The 23,615-nt window shown below is 44.9% G+C and overlaps 1 protein-coding gene across 1 annotated transcript in view; it reads left to right on the top strand.

Moving 5' to 3' along the window:
* Positions 1-22,836, top strand: part of NUAK1 (NUAK family kinase 1) — a 77,770-nt gene extending 54,934 nt beyond the window's left edge. The window contains exons 4-7 of the mRNA XM_033220803.1: positions 1,899-1,964; positions 13,235-13,354; positions 15,521-15,653; positions 18,487-22,836. Of these exons, the coding sequence (XP_033076694.1) occupies positions 1,899-1,964; positions 13,235-13,354; positions 15,521-15,653; positions 18,487-19,640 (1,473 nt within the window). The 3' untranslated portion in view covers positions 19,641-22,836. The remainder of the gene's footprint in view (positions 1-1,898; positions 1,965-13,234; positions 13,355-15,520; positions 15,654-18,486) is intronic.
* Positions 22,837-23,615: the final 779 nt, after the last annotated feature.

A 23,615-nucleotide genomic window follows, 5' to 3' on the forward strand; every position in this document is an offset into this window, starting at 1 on the left:
TTGGGAGGCTGAGGCAGGAGGATCCCTTGAGCACAGCAGTTTGGGGCTGTAGTGAGCTATGATGTTGCCACTGTTCTCCAGCCTGGGTGACAAAGTGAGACCCCACCTCCAAAATAATAATAATAATAATAATAATAATATAGCACAGTAGAGTCACTCTTGGTTTCTGGAAAAGGCATGAAGAACACAGATAATTACAAGCCATGTCTCAGCCATTATTGTTATTGATCATTTTGGCCATGATTTTCATCTCATTCAGACTTTCTCCAGATCTGTCACACCCTGAACAGTCATTTACTTTGAGGATAATGTGACTTGAGTCCAACAGGGCATCCAAAACAGAGTCAACTTGTTTATACAAATGATTGCAACATGGGGCCTCCTGGTTTGTTAAATATTGTATTTAATTGAGGGTGGCTCTGTAAGTAATTAGAAGACAGTCACTAAAATCTGAAACCCTTAACCCATGTGAACATTGTTTGACCTCTCTTTGTTGACTCAAAATGTGCTCATGATTTGAATCGTATAATATTTTGTATTTCATCATCAGGTATCATTGTAAATCACCATAGAGATGATATTTTTGTTATTTGAAGTGTATGAACACTTGGATTCTGTATGAATGAGGCTTTATTAGACTCATTTCATCTTAAGCAATGTAAACCAAACTGTTCCTGATATTTAAAATTAATGGTATCAGGCGACTTGTAGTCGACATCTTTCTTCTAAGAGACTTGGCTTTGTGCATTTCTGAATTCAGAAGGCCTCCTTGCAGGCTTGAATTAGAAAAAGATTAGTAGAAATACATGTTTTCATTTCTCCCTCTGAGCAGTGCTTTTGGAGATACTAAGAATGGTCAAATGAAAAGGAAAATAAACAAGAAAGAACCACCCATAAACATGCCTATTGGTTCGCTCAGAAGAGCAGCTTTGATTGCAGATGTCCTTTATGCTGAATGATGTTCAGAATCATTCAGTGCCCCCCGCTACTTGTCCATGCACCCCCAAATAGCCAGTTCTTTCAGGCCCACTGCTCTTCCCATGCCCACCCACCCCCTAAAAAGATAATAAAAAAGATAGTCTTAAAAGAATGAAGAAGACTAATGGTTACTGCTGTGTAGACCGACAGCCTATTGGCTGATGACTGCTTTTCACACTTCAGCTGGCTGGCTGCTGGTCATTGAAGTTCAGCCTCCAGCCTTGCCAGAGTTTGCCTGAATGGAAAGGTCAGGCAGGACGGCAGCCACCTGCTTCGGTCAGGCCTGTGGTCCCGGTCTCATTGGTCTGTGCTCACGCTTCACCTTTCACCCAGCCCTGAGTCCTGCTGAGCAGAGAGGGACTTCCTAAGTCTTCTCTCCAGGCTGCTTAGGAAATGTTATCCTCAGGACACATCAAAATGAGTCGCAATAGATTGAGCCAGATGTCTTTCCAGCATTGGGTAGGCAGGCAGGCACACAGACAGACAGACAGACAAGGAGTGCCTGTGAGCCCCACAAGTCTTGAGTCCCCAGCAGAGAAATCTGCTTCTTCCCTGGGAATCCCATCCCAGACAGACATTGTTTGCCGCTGCCTGGGATTATATTGCTTTCACACAGTGGAATTACATTCCGACAAAGAATCCCCCTGCTGTTTTACAGGCTCTGGGGGAAAACAGATTCCAGTCATTTTTCCCTTAACCACACAGCAAGTGACTAATGCTCTCCTGTCGCTGGTCGGTTGCTGGCGGGGGAGCGTCAAGACAGTGAGAGCAGCCTGAAGGATGGAGGCGAAGACCACCGGGCTGGCGCATTTCTTTAATCTGTCAGACATTTCCCTTTGCGCACCCTCCTTCTTCCTCTTTCTCTCTTGTTCTCATCCCAGCCGCTCCCATTCAATTCCCTCTTTGTCTTCTCATTTCAGAACGGTGTGGTCCACCGGGACTTGAAGCTGGAAAATATACTGCTCGATGACAACTGCAATATTAAGGTACAGCTCTTGTCTCGTTGATTGATGTGCGGGGCCTGGGTCTTGCAGCCTTGTGGAGGCTTAACCCGCTCCAAGCCGCAGCCTGGAAATAAGGCAGCCACTTCCTACCTGGCAGGCTGGTGGGGAAGAGTCTCTTTGCTTGAGCTCAAAGTCCAGTCCAAACAATTAAATTCGACAAGCAGTTGATCTCCTACTACATGCTGGGCATTGTTCTTCCTCCCTGGGTAAGATGAGATGACTGAGATACAGTGTCTCTCCTCAGGAAGCTCATAGTCTAAAATCATCACCATAACAATACTTTTAGCAACCAATAGATACATGTGTATTTTATATTTTTGCCTGATATCACTTAAATTCAATCTTTATGACAACTCTACAAGGTAGGTACTGTTATTTACATAAGTTCACAGATAGGGCAACCGAGGCACAGAAAAACTAAGTAATTTGCCCAAGGTAATCCAATGGTAAAGAGTGGAGTTGGGATTTGAACCCATGTCTCTCTGATTCATGAGCCCAAATTCAAGTTGCTTTGCTTGATTTTCTAGCAGGGCCCTAAATTATTTTAGAGCTGGAACTCTTTTCCTGGCCATTTCTTTGTCACTCTCCACCCTGTCTCCTACTTCTCCCTCTCCACCTTCCCACTCCTGAAACCAGCCATGGACTTGGGAAGCTGACCAAAATGGGGATGGTGCTTGCTGTTGGGAAATAGCAAGTTCTGGAGTTTACTCTCAGAGAGAGTATTATTGCTGGCTGCTGCTGGAGCTGGAGAAAGCTCTCCTGGCCCGCAGGGTTCAAGTGCCTCCCGGGGAGCCCTCTGAATGTCCTTTTGACCACGTCTACAAAATAAGCAAATAAGGTTTCAAAATAAACGGAGCTCACTGCATGGGTTTCATTATGAAACGGCCTGAGTACTCCCGGCACCAGCAGGAGCCTTCCAATTGGCCGCTGGTGATGTTAGTGGCTTATCCCTGGTCCCTGGACAAAGCATGGGAATGATTTTTTGTTGTCGCTGCTATCAGTGGAGGAGCGTGTGATGAGACTTATTTCCTTGCTTGAAAGGATGGAGTCGCTTTGGTGTTGGGATTCTCTGTACAGATCATGGCGGCAACCATTAGTCACCATCATCCTTTGAGAGGCCCCTGGAAGCCATGACCCAGTGACCTCTTGCTCTTGAAGACTGGTTGACCGTAGTCACATGCAGTCCATAGAATAAGGAGGAAATAGTTGGTGGAAGTAGTTCTCCATGGGAATAGGAAGTGGAATCTCAGGTTCTATTTCTGGCAAAGTGGTTGGATTATTCTAGAAGGAGCACTGGTTATAGAGTTAGGAAATTCTGGGCTGTGTGGCTTACTAGCTTCTTGAGACTGGGAAAACCACTTAACCTTGTTTCCTCAACTGTAAAATAGGGTAACAGTACTACCCACAGGCCTGCTTAGAGTAGTGAATCAGACATTCTGTGTTTAGTTTTGTAAACTGCTAAGCACTCGTGTCCGAATGAGTCAAAGTTAAAAGCAGTGGCTTTGGAGTTAGATATTGCAACCCTGCCCCTTAGTAATGGCAGGATTTGGGGTAAGTTTCTTGATGATTTAGGCTTTAGTTTCCTCATCTGTCAAGTAGGGATGCCAGTTCCTATCTCTGCAGATTATTGTTTATTTGTTCTTTTTTTTTTTTTTTGATGAATATTTTCTGAACAGTTACTGTGTGCAATGTCCTGTGCCCAGTCCTGGGGAGTCCATAACAAACGTGAAGATTTTAGACAATACTACAATCAAAGCAATTCACGCTTAACTGTTACTATACCGGGAGCCTGCTTAAGTGGCTGGCTACTGGAGAGGGAATTAAACTGGAAGTCAGCTGCTCTGAAGATGCCTAGGTCCTGGGGAGTGGTGATCAGGTCATGGCTGAAAAATTGGTCCTGGCTTGAGGGCCACATTTTTCTAAGGGTTTGTGTCATCAACCTTATTGACTTCCTCGCCAGATTTCTTCCTGCCACCTGCCCCCAGAGCGCTCAAAACTAAATGTCAGCTTTACAAGGCCTGGAATGTGAGCCTCTTGCCTAGGGATTGGGTTCTATGGTGCAGTGTGACCCCTTGGTCCCATGATGTATTCCCAGAAGTGATAAGACACATAGCTTTCTATGCAATCATAGAATTCCCTAATGGAGGAAAAGAATGATTAGAATTTTGAAAGCAATTGTGCAGGGAAACAGTGAGGCAGGAGCCCAGAAGAATGGCTTCGTTTGTGTAAGCAAAAGGGCAATAATGTTGGGCCTGACAGTTCCCCTGCACCAAGTTCTTCGACCTGGGGTCCCTGTGCATGACGGAGGGAAAGAGCACACACACAAAACAGTATTAACAATGAAGGCTTAGGCATACACTTTTCCTTAAGAATTTCTAATCCTGGCATTTCCCAAGGTAAAGCACGGGTACGCATGCACACATACATCCCAAAGAGAAACCAGATCTTCCCATTATCAACGCTTTTAAATTCCTTTCCTCCTTGTTCAAGGAATCCTACTCAGATCTGAGAATCTACATCTTCAAAGAACTTTGGGGGTCATTTTCCAACCCCTTGTTTTAATGATTAGACCGAGAGAGTCTAGATGATAATGCCCATGACCACGCAGTGACTCAGTCTAGACTAAATTATTGTGTCTTTGCTTCCCCAGAGTGTAGACTAGTGCTTGGCACACAGTAGGTACTTCAAAATGGTTTGACTTTGGAATAAAGGAATGACGAGCCGGGATTAGAACTCATGTGTTTGACTTCCAGGCAAATTATCTTTTCATCATCTCCCATCCACTTCCAAGGTTTTAGAAAATGTGATTCAGCTGGTCTTGATTTGTCTTCTGGTGGTATATGTTCAACTCTTCCTGACTCAGCATTTTGCTGAAACGTATTTAGAAAGGACGCTTGCTGACAAAGGCAGGCAGACACATGGCCACAAGCTGGCTTCCATGCTCAAGAGAGCCCCTGCCATCCGTGTCTGGACCTGGGGGACCACGGACACATGAGCCACCAATGAACGGGACATGAGCAGCAAGGTCCTCTCTTGGAGCTCCCTCTGGTGCCTCTCTAAGTGTGGATCCATCTTCCATGTTTCAAGTGTGGAGGACTTTGGCCTAGGAAGCCTATATAAATGCTACTGGTTTAAACTTGTCATATGTCACTGCAATGGTGGGGAGAGCCGTGTAGCTCATTCCTCTCCCCTTCCCTGCCTGATGTTGATTTGCAGAGAGCACATCTGGCCTTGAAAATTATTTATCTGGCCACTGCGAGAGGGTGTGGCTTCTAAAAATATTCACACAGTCGGTCAGCAGAAAGAATGAGAGCAATGTGCTGCTTTGGGCTGCATTCCGCACTCTGGAAGCCTGTCTACTAAAATAGACACCCAGCACAGCATTAATTTGCAATTAATAAAAAACGGGCCAAATACACAGCCCACTCTCTGAGAGAATGGAATGCTGACAATTCCCATAGAAGGCTCCTGTAAAAATGTCTTACAATGAGAAGAGGTCCAGGCACCAGGGTCAGCCGACCTCCTCCGAGAGGGCTGGGAATCTGGTGAGCTCCCAGGGCTCAGAACAGAGGGGCTTAAGGGAAATGGCCTGCTGTCCCTTATGACAATGGAAACACGGCTGCGGTGGATAAGAAAAGAAGCTTTGAATGGCCAGGGCCAAGAAGAGATAGAAACCTCTGAAGCTTAACAAGACCAAGTGGGGCAGCTCAGAGTCAGCCTCTGGGCTTTGATGATATGAGTGTGAGAGCTGTATTCATGCATGAATTAATCAGTTCATGTGTTGTGTGTATATATCCATGCACACCTGCATTCACTCATCCATTCCTGCATTTATTCACTGAGGAATTGAATATCTCTTCTGGGCAATATTTATTTGATCAGAAATATTCATTAAGGTCCTACTGTGTACTTGGCCCTGTGCTGGGGATGTAATAGAGAACTAGCTGGCCAAATTTCTGACTTGGAACTCAGGATCTAGCAGTTGTTAAACTGCAGTGATAATGAGCCGTGAGGAGGATACAGAAGTCAGTGAAGAAGAGAAGGTACCTGCTCTAGTGAGCTTAAAATTCCAGTTGGAGACACAGCAATCAACAAATAAACACATCACGTAATTGGCTGGTAGCGAAGAAAATCCATGCAGGGTGACAATGAAGAATAGGGTTGCCCTTTTAGCTAGAGTGCTCAGGGAAGGCCCCTGGTATAGGACTTGAATTCCTCTCATCCCCCAAGCTGTGTCGGGCTTCTTGACCTTGGCACACATGGTTCACACTGTCTGGAATGCTCTGCTCGTTCCTTTTTGCCTGCTCCTTCTTTGAGTTCTCTGCTTGAATGTCTCTTCTTCCAGGAGGCCTTCCCTGATCCTCCTCCCTTGGCAGGGCCAAATGGCCCTGTGTAATGTATTCTGGAAGTTCTGAGCAGGAAGTAGTGGGTCTGTCTGGCTGGATGGACCAGAAAGCTTTCATGTAGGAAGAGTAATTGAATTGGGTTTTGAGGGCTGGGTTGGAGTTTGATAGTAAGGAACATGATAATGGCTTTTCAAGAGGAAGAAACAGCAAGCACAGGAACACAGCATGGAGACTAGAAAAGGAAAGTATTGGGAGGCCGAGGCGGGCGGAACACAGGGTCAGGAGATCGAGACCATGGTGAAACCCCGACTCTACTAAAAATACAAAAAATTAGCTGGGCGAGGTGGCGGGCACCTGTAGTCCCAGCTACTCGGGAGGCTGAGGCAGGAGAATGGCGTGAACCGGGGAGGCGGAGCTTGCAGTGAGCCGAGATTGCGCCACTGCACTCCAGCCTGGGGGACAGAGCGAGACTCCGTCTCAAAAAAAAAAAAAAAAAGAAAGAAAAGGAAAGTAATGCTTTCTGAGCCCCTGCTAGAAGCTAGAGCCCCATGTCAGACCTTCCACGCCTTATTTCATTTGGTCCTCAGAATGTCTCCACTGGGGTGGGTGTGGTTACATCATTTTACAGATGAGGAGGCTCTTGCAGCAAATAAGTGATGGGACTGGCTACAAACCTATGGCTATTTGACTCTAAAGACCAGACACCTGATGAATTCTACCCTCTACTCTCACTATCCAAATTTGCCCCACATCTAAGAGCACATCACACAAGGGCACTGTTTGGTCTGTGCTTTAGTCAGCCTTACCTTGTCTGCAGGCAGGCTTGCAGACAGCTGTCCCTGCGAGAGACTCTCCAAGTGCTAATGGTGGCTGATGGCCAGGCTGAGTCATGGTGGCCAGAGTAGCCATGCAGGGATGCCAGGGCTGTGTGCTGTGAGCTGGCACTGGCTGCTCATTAGCATCCATGGGAGCTGCTGCTTGGACGCACCCTCTTTTAAGAACCTCCTCACATTGTTCGTGGTGGGAATTTCTTTTCTTTTAAGAGAGGCGGCATGAGTTTAGATCCTCCGAAGATGGAAGCTGGCCCCACTCACTTCGGCTCCTTATTCCACTCCCTGCCTTCACTTCCTGGCAACTCAGGAGTGAGGCTGTGGTGGGTGAAGCCACAACGATCAACTCCAAGGCCGGAAAGGAGTTATGGAGTGTATCTTCGTGGATGGAATTGCTGATTTCTCGAAGAGTTACACAGAAAGTGCATTTCCTCGTCAGCCACCTGACAGCAATAACTCCCCTTTATGTAGCAGTTTACAGCCAAGGCAGCTGTTCACCGATGTCTCAGGCAAGCCACTTGACCACCCTGTGCCTCAGTTTTCTTATCTGCAAAATAAGGATAATTTTAGAATTCACTATCCGCAGTCCTCCAGATAGGATTGTTGTGAGAATTTACTACATTAATATATGTAGCACTCATAGAACTGTGCCTGGCACATAGCAATGCTGCTACTGTTACTTTTATTTTTAGAGACAGGGTCTTGCTCTCTCACATAGACTGGAGTGCAGGGGCACCATCATAGCTCACAGCAGCCTTGAACTCCTGGCCTCAAGCAGTCCCCTGCTTTAACCTTGAAAAACTGGGATTGCAGGCATGAGCCACCACACCCGGCCTCTTTTAATTCTTTTCTTGTTTAATCTGGCTTTGATTTTCACAGCACCAAGTGCTTGGTGGTATCGCAATTCCATTTTCCAGCAAAGGAATGTGAGACTCAGAGAGGTTAAATAAAGTAGTCATAGCTAACATTTATTGAAGGCCAACTGTGTGCTAGGTAGGCATGGTGTAAGCACTTCCACGGATCAGTTTATTTGGTTTGATACCAGCACTTCCAGGTAGGTGACATTATTATCATCAACTCCATTTTATAGATGAAGAAATGCAGGCTCAGAATGGCTAATGTGCAAGTATGTATTATACACTGGGGCTCTTGTTAAAATGCAGTTTTAGTGGATCTGGGGTGGGGCCTGAGTGTCTCAGGTTCTGAAATGGTCCCAGGTGATGCTAATGCTGCTGGTCCGTGGGCCAGATTGGAGTGGGGTGGGATTAACTAAAGTGCCTTCGGTTAGATGCTGGTAGGAGGTGAGGCTGAGATTTGAACTCAAGTACTCAAACCCTGAATCTTTTCCTTTTCCCATCCTACGATGCAGCTTCTCACCCTGGACATGCCTCTGTTATAAACGAGTGATAAGATCTCCTGGCTCTTTAATGAGCAGTGGCTTTAATGCTTTCAGTTTCCCATTTGCCTGGACTAACAAACAATTGTGAAGTTGGCCAAACCAGCAGCCTACCATAATGGCTGTAATTTATAGCGTCAGCTGGTCCCAGGACTGTTCTAGGAGCTTTACATACGTTTTCTCTACTCTTCTTACCTATGTGAGGTGGGTTCTAGTCTGAGTCCCATTTTGCAGATAAGGAACTCGAGTGACTTGGAAGGTCCCACCCATCACCTAGTAATGACAAAGCCATGGTTAGCCCCAAGTTCTCCTGGCCCCAAAACATCTGATCTGTGGAGTGCACCATACTTCCTCTTAAACACTGCAGATGACTGTTAGACCATCACTAATTATTATCATTGCCATCAGCATCCTTTCCTATCAGTTAATGTCAGCAAGGTGACACTTAGTTTTCACCAGACGAGCTCATTATTAACAGTGTTCTGGAGTTAATCCTTTTATGGTGGTAAAATATATGTAACATGAAACTTACCAGTTTTAGGTACACCGTTCAGTGGCATTAAGTATACTCATATTGTTGTATAAGCATTACCATCATCCATCTCTAAAATGTTTTCACCTTTCCCAGCTGAAACTCTGTCCCAACTAAACAGTAACTCCCCTTTCCCCCGCCTCCCAGCCACTGGCAATCTCCATTCTATTTTCCATCTCTATGAATTCGACTACTCTAGGGACCTCATGTACATGGAATCATATAATATGTGTCCTTTTGTGTCTGGCTTATTTCACTTAGCATAACGTCTTCAGGGTTCATCTGTGTTGTAGTGAGGTTAATCCTTTTGAAATATGAATGAATAATCACTTCCTCATTTATCTTTCTAACCCCAATTTTCATGCAGCAGGGAGCACCTCCGGAAAGGCTTGATAACAATAAAAACTCCAAATATTAAGGACCCAAGCCTTGAGTTCCATGGCTCCTTTTGAGAATCAAGGCTGAACTGAAGCACAGGGCAGGGGTAGAAGGTGGTTCTGAACCAGTATAGAGCAGGGAAACAGAACAACAAATGAAAATGCCAGCTAGGTACCTTCCTCCAAGGCTTACTTGCTAGTGTGTCAGCAAAATACTACAGCCCAGTCGCCTCCTTGCTGGAAAGTCATCCTCTCCTTTTACAGCTGATGTTCTGTTGGAGAAACTGTATGGCTTGGGAAGATCCATGCACTCCTTCATGTACTTGCTGCCCCTTTTTGCAACCTTCAGCAAAACTTCTTATGCCCTGGAACCTTCAGCTGCTTCACTTTTAGAGCGAGGGGCAGGATTAACATCTCTCAGGGCTCTTTCAGGTCAAAGTAATTCTGAGATGCGATTAGTTTTGTTTTATGATGTTTAAAATCAATATTTCTCAAATTTCAGTTTTTCATCCTTTTCGTGGATTTTACCTTTCCGCAGTATCCTCACTGCTATTTTACTTAATATTTTTGTTGCGTTCAGGTCACTCTTTAAAGTTCTGTCTATTTGAAAAAGAAGCCCTAAATAATTACCTTAAGTGGAAAACCAGAATCACTTACCAAGAATAGAAGATAAGCTCAAAACTAAGTATAATGGAAACCAAATAGCATTATGAAGTTCCAACTTCATGTTGGTTGCTGCTGCAGGCTAGGCCCGAGGCCTGGTCTCTTGAATAAATACTAAAGAGATACTGAAGACACACCAGTGCCCAACCGAGACTTTCTCCTTGACTTAATCCAAAGAACTGAAGGTGAATCCAGAAAGGAATGAATTTTTCATTTTATTATTCAACGTTATTTAATTCCATTATTGTTTGGCATCTAAAATTTCTGTATTTCTTCACTGTCAAGAGTCCCTGGCATTGGGATAGACTCTGCTTCTAGGATAATGAAGGTAATTAACTCTCTGGATTTAAAGTTGGGAAGCAAATATATATAATGAGCTCCAACTCTGGGCCAATTACTGTTGTAAGGACTTTACATACTTTTTGTCATTTAATCTCTGCCATGGCACAGTAGGGATAGACACTCTTTCTAACGCTATTTTACAGATGAGAAAACTGAAGCTTCAGAGAGGTTTCATAACCGGGGCCATTTCCCCTCCTATCAGTAGTTGATATAAGTTCCATATGGCATTAAATCTTAGAGCCGAAGCCTAAGTTTCAAAGGCTCAAGGTTTGAGAACGCTCTCTCTCTCTGTGTGTGTGTGTGTGTGTGTGTGTGTGTGTTGATTAATACTGCTTTCCCTTCGAAGTGCCAAGAACACAGGCTAATCTGGATTTCTATTAATCTTGTGTCAGTGGCAATGACAGTTTTACTGGGAGAGGCTGATAAACATCAGTCTGCGAGGATGGGAGTGGGCCATAACATAAACACACTTCTCCAGAGCCGCTACAGAGCAAACGAGGCTGCCCAGATTCGGAGTGAAAACTCCCAGCGTGAGCGTGCACATGTGCAGTGGGTGCCTCTCACACGCACGTGAAGCTCATATGGTGCCCCAGGCACTGCTGCCAGGCGGAAAGGGAATGCGTTTTCCTGTGTGTAGCCATTCCATGCCTCTTCTGATTGACAGGGCACACTTCATAAAGCTTCCAACCAACTTCCTGCAAGCAAGTCATGGGGCCTTGATAGGAAAGTGGAATTCAGGGCAATTAAGTGCAGTCTGAGCCCAGAGAATGCATTTTCTGAGGATGGTTGTACATCAGCTGCTTTCAATGACATTCCGTTCATTCAGGGATGACTTTTACAAAATAGGCTGCTTCTAGGGGCTGTGACCACAACAGAGCCTCGGTGGTATTCAGGCTGGGCTGTCTCTGGGCATGTGAATCATGCAGCTCTTTTCCAAGCCTCAAATGGAAATCAGCTTGGAGAATGATGGAAACCTACAGGGGCTCAGCTTGCAAGGTTGACTTAGAGTGGAGTGAAATATGCAGGTGACCCAGGGGAAGGGTGGCACTGTGGTTTGAAGCTTTAGAGACACGGGGGTTTATATTGCTGCATATTAGTTACTCATCTCCTTCAATGAGTGACCTCATCTCCTTAAACCTCAATTTCCTCATCTGTTAAATGAATTTTTCAAAAAATTTGCGGTAAAGTGGACATAACATAAAACTGACTATTTTAACCTTTTTTAGGCATAAAATGCATTCACATTGCTGTGTAAACCAGGTTTTTGTTAAGATTAGATTAAAGAATTTAAAGTGTTTGGAGCAGTACCTGATAACTGGAAGTTGTTCAAAAAGTGGCAATTAAGTTTATCATGATTATTATTATTTTGCATTTTGTATTAATTATCTTGTGCTTTTCAAAATATAATGCCTGTTCCAGTGACAAGTGTTTCTTGGGTATGGGCAGGTGCTAAGGAGTGGATGATACAAAGTTAAGGGGAGGATGTGGAACCTGCCAACTGCCTCAGGAAACTCAGAGTCTGGTAGGGAAAGCAAATATGTATATGTATGTATATATGCATATATATGTGTGCATATACATATACATATATATGTAAAAATGCTGTCATAAATAACACATAAAACACTTCAAGAAACCAAAGGAGAAGAGAATGATTCCAAGGAGTGTGGAGTACAATGGAAACAAGGCTAAGTGAAACATTTGCATGAAACTTGAAGGTTATGAAGCACTTTTACACTCACAGTCTCATCTTTTTTTTTTTTTTTTTTTTTTTTTTTTTTTTTTTTTTGAGATTGAGTCTCCCTCTGTGGCCCAGGCTGGAGTGCAGTGGTGCGATCTTGGCTCACTGCAACCTCTGCCTCTCAGGTTCAAGTGATTCTCATGCCTCAGCCTCCCGAGTAGCTGAGATTACAGGCATGCACCACCATGCCTGGCTAATTTTTATATTTTTAGTAGAGATGGAGTTTCTCCGTGTTGGCCAGGCTGATCTCGAATTCTTGACCTCAAATGATCTGCCCGGCCAAGGTCTCATCTCGATTGATATCTTTTTCTTCTTATTCTCATGATAATCCTGTGAGCTAGAACAGGGAAGGGATCATGGATTCCCATTTTCTGGTGGGTAAACTGAGGCTCAAGGTCACTGAGTGACAGATGGATAGGTGCAGAGTTGGGCTGAAATATGATGACTCAAAACCCAATGCTGTGAGTCAATTAGTCCATTTCATCTCAGGTCACAAGACAGTCAAAATACAGTTCTGATCAGAGTGTGAGTGGATACAGAGGTGGTATCACCAGTTGCGTAGGTCAGGGGTTTTCCGCAGTGTGATATGCACGCCACTGCAGATGCAATATGATTGGGTAGACCACAGAGGGAGAATTCCTAAATTAATAGTTACACGCTTTAAAGTTCATCAGAAACATCAAGCCAGTGATTTTGTGAATGTTATTTCTCAGAGCAAGTCTAAATTAAAGTTTGAATAGAGCGTCCATTTAAAGAGTAATTTCTAAGTAAGTCACAAAGCTTGTAGTCTGCAGATTTGGTAGAACTTGTGATGGATGGCAAGGACTGCAGCTAGGAAACACGGACCTGCTTGGGCTGAGTGGTCCTTTATGAAGACTCAGGGCTGGAGAGAAAATGGCGATCCAGCCAGCAGACCAACCCAGGTGCCCTTCATCCACTCTGTGTGCTGTGTGGTGTGAACTGATTCAACACAGACATAATCTGGAATGCTAACAAGTCTCCCTGGTTTTTGCTTCTCTTTGTAGATTGCTGACTTTGGGCTTTCCAACCTGTACCAGAAGGATAAGTTCTTACAAACGTTTTGTGGGAGTCCACTCTATGCATCTCCTGAGATTGTCAATGGGAGACCTTACCGAGGGCCAGAGGTGAGCAGCTTGCCCGATGCGTATGGGGCGGGGGAGGGGAGGGAGAAGAGGGAGGAAGGGCAAAAATTGGATTTGAGAAATGCTTAAAAAAACAGAGCCTAAAAAAGTCAGCAAGGAAAACTTTTCCTTGTACAATTATAAAAGCAATAATATATACTCCTGGGAGGAAATTTGGAAAACCCAGAAAAGCCTAAAGGAGAAAATAAAGGTACCTGTCATTCCCCCACAAAAGAGAATCACTTAATACTTTTGTGACTTTTAAACTTTTCCCAGTGAAGATCTCTGCATTTCAAAACTAATTGAGATTAAGTTAATAAAAGGCAAGATATACATATGTATATGACACACATATGTATATCTTGCCCTTTACTATCAAAACTATCTTGTGACACTTTCCAAATTCATTATTAAAAACATGATTTTCGGCCGGGCGCGGTGGCTCACGCCTGTGATCCCAGCACTTTGGGAGGCCGAGGTGGGTGGATCACGAGGTCAGGAGATCGAGACCATTCTGGCTACCATGGTGAAACCCCGTCTCTACTAAAAAATACAAAAAAATTAGCCAGGCGTGGTGGCGGGCACCTGTAGTCCCAGCTGCTTGGGAGGCTGAGGCAGGAGAATGGCGTGAACCTGGGAGGCGGAGCTTGCAGTGAGCAGAGATCGTGCCATTGCACTCCAGCCTGGGTGACAGAGCGAGACTCTGTCTCAAAAAAAAAAAAAAAAAGAAAGAAACAAAAAAAACCCCAACATGATTTTAATGACATTTTATTGATGAATATACCATAATTTATTTAGTAATGTCTAGATGTGAACATTTAGTTTTTTCCCTATTATATCAAAACAGACACAACAAACAAAAGATTGCCTCACTGTGGAGTAAATATCTTTTTTTGTATATATTTTTGGCAGCATGCATATCTGACTAAGGAAATACATTTTAATGGCATCTTCTAATTCATGAGAAATACATTTCCCTACATGCTAGTGCTTTCAAGGGTCACTGTAAGATATGGGTATGTGGAAATTTTATTTTGAAAATGAGTGAGTTGTGGGTGATGATTCTCTTTTTGAAAGATGGTTCTCTTTTCAGAGAAGTTCATCCACTCAGTATCTTTTAAATAGCCGCTGCTCAGTGTGTTGAAATGTTTTCTTTTAAATATTTATCTGTTTGAGAGTGTTTCGGGGCAGGGCTGAAGGGTAAAGAGAAGGATGCCAAGACCATTTATCAATTGCAATGAAGAGAAAGTCTTTCTAAAATAAGAATGCGAGGGAGGAGCATAGAACTCAATTTACAAACTTGTAGAAACTCAACAGTAAATTTCTCGTAGATAATGAGTATTTTGGTCTTTGATGACCTGTTTTTTGAGGTTACAGGCTGGCAGCCTGTGATCTGGTCAGCAAACTCCTTTATTTGGCCACCTTAGTTTTTATTTTAAAAAATTGAGCAAACATGTAATAATTAGGAGATTCCATATAAAAGTTTGGTTTCTGACTTCTCTTGAAAAACCAAAGAATCTAGTAGTGCTAGGCCCACATTACTACATGGCAGCAATTAGCTAAACAGAGGTTGTCTGCCTAAGACGGGTGAATGTACTGTACAGTTTGTCTCCATCCCCAACACTCTATGTCGTAACCCCAATTCTTTCTTGCTTTGTGTATATCTGTTGTTTGCTTGGCTCTTACAAGATTTCAGTTTGTAATTCCTGATTCATTTGAAGAAAGTGCAGGAAGGAATTGATTCCTGGATTAGGAATGAAGAGCCCCGCATCCCAGTTTTACCTCCATCACTGGGGTAGGGCCTCTGGAGAAACCATTTAGGTTCTTCCTGCCTCAGTATTCTCATCTGTCAAATGGGGCTGAAAATAGTCCTGGCCCTAACTGCTTCACAAGATTGTAGTGAGGATTAAATAAGATAATCTGTTTAAGAAGGTACTTTACTAGTTGGGACCACTGGCCTCTGTTCAGAATGGAAAGGTCAGGCTCTGTAGCAGGTCCCAGCTGCATTGCTGTCAGATGTCAGGCTGCACTGGGAACCTGTCTTCCAGGTGCTAAATTCAGTTCCTGGGGGCACTGGGGGTGGCTGCTCACAGGCTGTGATGCTAATGGTTTGGAAGGCATCTTGGGATCTGTTTCCCAGCTCCTATATGTGCTGTCTCTCTGCTTCAGGTGGACAGCTGGGCCCTGGGCGTGTTGCTTTACACCCTTGTTTATGGAACAATGCCCTTCGATGGTTTCGATCACAAAAACCTCATTCGGCAGATCAGCAGTGGAGAGTACCGGGAGCCCACGCAGCCCTCAGGTGCGTGCCCTGTGGAGGGAGGGTCAGAGGTGGAGGGGAGAGAGATCTGTTTACCGACTCTCATTTTCTGCTTTTGTTTTAGTATGTCTGTCTGGAGTCTCCTGGTTTTCCTCTTTCTTCTTCCCAGAAGCATCATCCTTGGCAAAGCTTGCTTGTTAGGCTGCTTTCCCCAAACCTTCCCAAAGAAACTTTTCAGAGCACACATTCTAGGAGTCCTGTTTGCTTGCTGTGTGGATCTGGGCAAGTCACTTAAGCTCTTTGGATTCAGATTCTCCACCATAAATAAAAATTTTGGAAAAGGTGTTAGACGAGGTCTCTCCCAGTCTGAGTAGACATAGAAACCACCCACCTCAGAATGTAAATACTGTGAGCGTGGCCACTGCTCTGTCTCTCACTATTGTGCCACTGGCATAGGGTATGGCTCATGGGCACTGTCTCATTATTGATTTCTGCATAACAACTCTACCCCATCTGCCCCCACAAAACAAACTCAGTGGCTTACACAACCTTGAAATCATCTCTTTCACTCCTGTGGGTTGGGAGGTGCTCTTCTGGCCTTGGAGTTTTCCTATAGTTGTAAGTAGATGGCAGCTGGGGCTGCTGCTGGGGCTGAACAGTGGACCTTCCTAGGCGCCACCTTCTGAGGTGCCACCCCACAGTGGCAGCAAGGGGTTCTAAGAAAGAGGAATAAAAAGTTGCTGAGCCTTCTTTCTTCTTTTTAAATTTGTTTTTCTTGAGACAGTGTCTTGCTCTGTTGCCCAGGCTGGAGTGCCAGTGCTATGTCCACGCTTGTACCCAGATTGTGTCATATCTGCTGTGTTCTATTGGTCAAGACAACCATGGCCATGAGCTCCGTCTCTTGATGGGGAGCATCATGCCTGTACAGAGGGTGTGTACAGCTGGTCATCACTGGTCATTTTTGTTAAAAAATGAAGTTAACATTGGCACTTCATTTATATACATACTAGACACATGCATATATATATACGAATATATATGTATATCTATATATCTGTACATACACAGTTGATTCTCATTATTCATAGTAGTTATGTTCTACAAAGTTGCTACAAACACTGAATTTGTGAATACTGAACTGTTGCTCCTAGGGGAAATAGGGAGTTAGATTCCTGAGAGCCTCTGCTCACAATATGTTTGTCAACTGATTGATATATAACCTTGTTTTATGTGTGTCTCTGTTTAAAGACACCTTATTTAATCTATATTATTAGTTCATTAACATCAAACTCAACAGCCAACAGCACTGTAACTCATGCCTGAACAAAGCTGATCTAACACACTTATCTTCTCCATAAGGCACATCACAGCCTTCTTGTGCTAGGAACACTAAACAGTGCTTCAGCACTGTTTTGGGGGCCCATTTAAAATGGAGGAATCACCAAAAAAAAATTCCAAAAAATGTGAGAAACACAGCACTAAATAGACTGAGAAAAGGACACTTTGTATGAGATCTGAAATAAGAAGGCAGAGTGTTGCCTTGTTTGACCTTAGCTGTGAATACATATGTGTGTTAGGTGGGGTGACTCTAATTTTTTGCTGCTCTGTGCATATGCAAAAATGACTGCAAAAGAGCTGTGAATATTGATTTTGAGGTTACAAATAAATTTTAGCGAGTAGACAAATTTGCAAATACAGACCCTATGGATACCGAGGCTAGACTGTTGTATGTGTGTATATATAGATATGCATTCTCTCTCTCTATATATATATATGATTTTTTCAACAAGCCAGCCTATTCTTTTTGGAAAAATTCAGAATGACCTCTAAAGTGGTCTTCTTTGCCTCACCAGCCAACCGATGCCAATGCGGTTCCTGGCACATTGTAGGGGTTCAAGAAATACTTACTGAATGACTGAGGATGATCATCTTGGTACTTTTCAGAGGCGTTTCTTGCCCCAGTCCCTTTTACCAGGCCTTTGCCAGCTTCTCATTTGCCTACATAAGCAGCTGAGGGGAGGTGGCAGCTTCCCAGAATATAATTCACCCCAATTGGGGGAACACAGTTTGAACCTAAAAGTCAGTTTATAAGCTGTGAGAGTCAGTTGGTTCCTGTGGCCTTCTCAGCATCCCTTTAGGGGTTTTCCCTATATGTCTGGCAGCAGAAATGTGCAAGTAGAATTTTCAGACAGGCTGTGAATGGGTAGCAGATATAGATCACTTCTCTGACCTAACAGCTCAGTAGGAGATGGCTTATGTCAGAGAGGGAAAGAAGGCGAGCTCACTGAGTATTGGTCTCAGAACCTGGCCAGGACCTTGCGGGGAGGCCAGTTTTGGAGACAGCCGCTCTTACTGCCCAGGTGTGGCAGGTAAGTGCCTCTGAGCCACACTCCATGTTCTGTCTCTGGCATGCTTTCCCAGTGACTGCAGGTGCTGTGTGTTTATACAAGCCCACCTACGGAGGAATAAAGAAAGCAATGGTGATCTACACCTGTTTTTCCTCTGGTAAAATGATATTCGCCAAAGGAATGGTGGGGCACTTCTCGGGGTCAAGTCTGGATTCTTTCTTGGTTACCTGACATTTTCTAAAGATTCAAGATGATGAAAAGCTTCGTAGCTCTATGGCATTTGCTCACTTATAGGGAAAACATGCCACCATGTGATGGCACCCCAGCCTGTTCCAAGTCTTGATTACGCTTTTGATGGATGGTCTGAAAGGCTGGGGCATCCTGCTCCATAATGTGACTGGACCAGGTCTCCAAATGGATTTTTCCTAGAGGGAGTGTGTGTCTTTCATCACTGCTGGAGGGTCCCACTATCACAAAGCTAGAAGCTCCCACGTAATGCCCGATTCTTTTTGTCCCTTGTCCCTTAGATGCTCGAGGACTCATACGGTGGATGCTGATGGTGAACCCCGATCGCCGGGCCACTATTGAGGACATTGCCAATCACTGGTGGGTGAACTGGGGCTATAAGAGCAGCGTGTGTGACTGCGATGCCCTCCATGACTCTGAGTCCCCACTCCTGGCTCGGATCATTGACTGGCACCACCGTTCCACAGGGCTGCAGGCTGACACCGAAGCCAAAATGAAGGGCCTGGTCAAACCCACGACCTCTGAGGTCATGCTAGAGCGGCAGCGGTCGCTGAAGAAATCCAAGAAAGAGAATGACTTTGCTCAGTCTGGTCTGGATGCAGTGCCTGAAAGCCCATCCAAGTTGAGTTCCAAGAGGCCCAAGGGGATCCTGAAGAAGCGAAGCAACAGCGAGCATCGCTCTCACAGCACTGGCTTCATTGAAGGTGTAGTTGGTCCTGCCTTACCCTCTACTTTCAAGATGGAGCAGGACTTATGCAGGACTGGTGTGCTCCTCCCAAGCTCACCAGAGTCAGAGGTGCCGGGAAAACTCAGCCCCAAGCAGTCGGCCACGATGCCGAAGAAAGGCATCTTGAAAAAGACCCAGCAGAGAGAATCAGGTTACTACTCTTCCCCAGAGCGCAGTGAGTCTTCGGAGCTGTTGGACAGTAATGATGTGATGGGCAGCAGCATCCCCTCCCCCAGCCCCCCAGACCCAGCCAGGGTGACCTCCCACAGCCTCTCCTGCCGGAGGAAGGGCATCTTGAAACACAGCAGCAAATACTCAGCGGGCGCCATGGACCCGGCCCTGGTCAGTCCTGAAATGCCCACACTGGAATCCCTGTCGGAGCCTGGTGTCCCTGCCGAGGGCCTTTCCCGGAGCTACAGCCGTCCTTCCAGTGTCATCAGTGATGACAGCGTGCTGTCCAGCGACTCTTTCGACTTGCTGGATTTGCAGGAGAATCGCCCTGCCCGCCAGCGCATCCGCAGCTGTGTCTCTGCAGAAAACTTCCTCCAGATCCAGGACTTTGAGGGGCTCCAGAACCGGCCCCGGCCCCAGTACCTGAAGCGGTACCGGAACCGGTTGGCAGACAGCAGCTTCTCCCTCCTCGCAGACATGGATGATGTGACTCAGGTCTACAAGCAAGCGCTGGAGATCTGCAGCAAGCTCAACTAGCACTCCAGGGCGCCGGGGGCAGGTGGGGGTACGAGGGAGGAAGGGGAGCAAAACTTGGGCTCACAGGCTGGTTACCTCTTTGCTGGCCATGACAATAGACTGAAAAATGATTGGCACTGTCTCACTTGGCCAAGTTTGCAGCCTTGAGCCAACACCTAAAAGGGAAGGGTGGGCTCTTCTGCCAGTTCTGACAACTGTCAGTCAGAATTTGGGCCCTATTTGGCATTTGCTTTATGGCACCTCCTAGAGGACCAGCTGTCCAGGAGAGGTGGTGTTGACCGGCACTCAGTGGGTAGAGAGGAAGCATATGGGGAGGGAGCATTTCCTTAGAAGTTATCCAAATGTTTCTGGAGGAGGGGCAGGAGACACTTGGGCTGCTTGCCTTGGATGAGCCCAAAGAACTTGCCCCTTTTCTCCTTGCATTAGCAAGCTAGGTCTGGCTGCATGGAGCTGGCAAGTAGATTTCAGCAACTTGAGCTTGAGTTGATGATCAATTAATAGTGGCTGCCGGTTGTGCTGGTGTGAGTGGCCCACATCATGGGGAAGGAGTACTGTGATTGACTAGTAATGGCTACCACGGGAAAGGGAAGGGAAGCAGTAGCACTAATGCTATGTAGTTGTCATCTTTGATCTGGCTAGGCCCTCGGAATCGGGTTTAGTCATCCTGTGGGATCTGTGTTAACTCTTTCATGCCACTGGTGAGGCATTTGTTAATTTGCTACTCAACTTTGAAAGACAGGGCCTTGGTCAGAGAGAGAACACTCTGAACTCTGCTAAGGACATAGAGTCAGCCCATGGTGATTTAGCTCCTTGCTGTTCACCTCCTCTTTCCTGATGTCTGCCTTGCTCTACAGCACAACCTCTTGAGTGTGGACAGGGAGAAAGATGATGGTGTCAGAGGTAAAAACTATTGTATATGACAGGGCACAAGACGGTCTGTGATCTTTGCACAGATGAATGGAAGTTGATGTGCACCAACAAGAGGCAACTTGTCACTTTCTTTCTCAATATTAACTGGAATGCTGCCTCTTGGGTTCTCACATGCATGAATGCTTTGAGTTGGACGTGCTACTGTCCATAGTCTCCAGAGGATTACCTGGCTCAACCATTGGCTCTGTTCACCAATGACAAATGGTTTCCCCATCCACTGAGTGTAGCATCCTCAGAGGTAGACAAGTTTGCTTCTAGGGAGTTAGATGTAGGTGGGATATTGGGATGAGGAAAGGAAAATCAGGTAGACGGTGCTTTTTCCCCCCCAAATCTAAGTATTCTGTGTCATGGTTTTAAACTTTGACGTGAACTCCTGGGCTTTGGGGGAAAAGAAAATTCCATCCATTTAAATGAATAAGGTGTTGAAAGAGTGCAGGGGGTTGGGAGGAAGCATGTAAGAGAGTGAACATTTCCTTAGATGTCACCCAGATGGTTCTGGGGGAGGTAGAAAAGAGGTGCGGCAGGACTCTTATCTTAAAAAGTAAAAAAAAAAAAAAAGAAAAAAGAAAAAAAAAAACACTAGATATGTAATTTCTAAACACCCGGATCACAATGACAAGATGCCACTCCAACCATGGGACACCTTCAGGATTCTAGGTTTGGACTTCCTGGTCTCTTTGGGATGACTTCAGATTCTGCTGGCCAAGGCAAATTGAACTCATTTCAAGATGGCCAGCACTGGTAGCCATGTAGATAGACAGGAAGACTGGTCTTGGGAACATCTTTGGAAAAACCAACAAAAAATAGTTCGGAGAGAGAGAAGAAAAAATTCACCTTACAGTGCCAAGAAAGTGCATTAGAATGGAGTTGCCCTTTCCTTAAGGAGACAGTTTGGTTTCTCCCCTTGCCACCGGCTCTGGTGTTTTGGCTTGTGCATTCCTTCAGGTTGAGCTGAGCAGTGTGTTATGGGAAGCTGCTCAGTTTCCTTTCATTCAATTCCACCTCCTTCCTGAACTCTAATAGAGGTTAAAAGGGAAAAAAAAAAAAAAATCCGTAGATAGCAAATTGTGCGTGTGTGGGGGGCGGGGGGGATGGGGGTGTGGGTGCATGGAGGGCAACCTGCAACTCTGAGCTCCCTACTTCCTGCCTCATTTCATTCTGGCTTCCTATGCTGCTGCCCTGCTGGCCCCTTGCGCACGGCAGCTGGCCGTGTCCTTAGCTGTCAGTATGACTTAGATCTAGCACCTACCTACTGGTTGATGTGCTTTTTCCTTTTGCCAAGTGATTGAGTCTGTTTAGTATTTTCCATCGTTCTAGTCTTTAAGTAAAAATGACACTATTGAGGAAAGTCAGTCTACTCCCTTCTTCCTCCCCCCAAACACGTGTTCTCTTTCATCAGGAAACTCAGCCAGTGGACTGTGGCAGAGAAAGTCCTTCACTCAGAGGCAGAGACTCTGAGTTAAGTCATAGGTGGCCTTAGGCATCTGCATTGTTTGCGGTGGTTAAGTTTTCCTTCCAGTGAGGGCTGGAAGGATGAATTAGCTGGTCCCTGAAGCCCTGCTTAGCTCTGACACTGCCAGCATCCTCTGATTCTAGGTGTGATGTTGACTGTTCTTTCAAGGAAAAACTTGCAATAGAGGGAAAAGCCGTTAAAGCAGCTCCCTGCTTCATCCTTAAGTCCTGTCATCCCTACCAGCCAATCCCAGTCAAAGAAGTTATGCTTTATTCGCTTTCGTGGAATTACAAGTGAGAGACACTTTTAGGACCTGATGGACAAAGCAGGAGATTCGCTGTCAGCTTTCCTGGTCCTCTCCTTGCTTCTGTGGGCCTTGCACCGTCTTAGTTTACACGTCTGCCAAAGGGGTAGAATTACACTTCTTTTTACAGGTAAATTTCAAGGCACGATCAGTTTTCAGGAAGTGCTTCAAGACCCCAGGTGAAATGAAAATGCTAAGTACCCTCTGAATGGCCATCCCTGTTACCAGGTGCTGCTTCTTCAGATGATGGGGAGCACTTTTCAGGGTGAAATTCAGGCGAGTTTTGCCCAGGCCTGCTGTCTTGAGTACAAATGTGAATGATCGACTGACTGCTTGTTGCCAAACTGGAAATGTTCTGTAGGGATTTACTGGCATGGTATCATTCCTAGAAGAAAAAAAAGAGAGAAACTTGACTGCACATTAAAAAAAAAAAAAAAAATCCACGTTGTGACTTTTATTTAATTTCTATTTTTTTTTTGGTAATAAAAAGTTGACTTTTTTTATTTGAATTTGTCTTTTTTATTTATTGGTCTGAAAGGCATTTCAAAGGTATTATAATAATATATTGGTGTAATTTAATTGGTGCAACATGCTTTATGGCTCCTGTCAAAATTGGTTTTCACTCATTTGATTGGTTTGAGCCCAGAACAGCCTACAGGGGAAAAAAAAAGCTGGATAACTACCCAAAGTGTTTGTATTTTTATTGGAAACTGATTTTTGTTTCATTTTGGTTTTTGTTTCTGTTTTTATTTTTAAATTAAATAAATTGCAATGAACTGACCCAGAGAGCTTGCTTCTTTATTTGGTGGTTTTTCTTAGTCAAGTAAGTGACAGAATCAATATAAGTAACAGACACCTACCCAAATGAGCTTAAGCACAAAAGGGAATTTATTCGAAGTTCTCAGAAGAGGAAATGCAGCTTGCAGTGCAGCTGGAATTAAGAATTGGAGTGGTGGACTGAAGAGGACAGTATACCCTCTATTCTGCTCTCTTTGCGTATCAGCTTTCTTCTCCTTTTATACCCTGACTTTCTCCTCCCTGATTGTGGAACCTACCCTGGCTTATCCCATAGCTTCCAAATTTACATGTTCTCAGTCTTGGTTTCCAAAAGACACTACTCACCAGGTTCCTTAGTTCTGCACTCTAGACGTCATCAAAGGCTAACACTCAGCCACGCTTTTCCCCCACATTGCAGTTTCCTGTGCCTGCCCTTTCCCTAGGCACTCCCATCTATCCCAAGGGCAGGAAGTTGCTAATCTGATTGGGATTAATCAGAGTCCAAGATCAG

The sequence above is a fragment of the Trachypithecus francoisi genome, unplaced genomic scaffold, assembly GCF_009764315.1.
Source record: "Trachypithecus francoisi isolate TF-2019V2 unplaced genomic scaffold, Tfra_2.0 Lachesis_group11, whole genome shotgun sequence".
Taxonomy (NCBI): Eukaryota; Metazoa; Chordata; class Mammalia; order Primates; family Cercopithecidae; genus Trachypithecus; species Trachypithecus francoisi.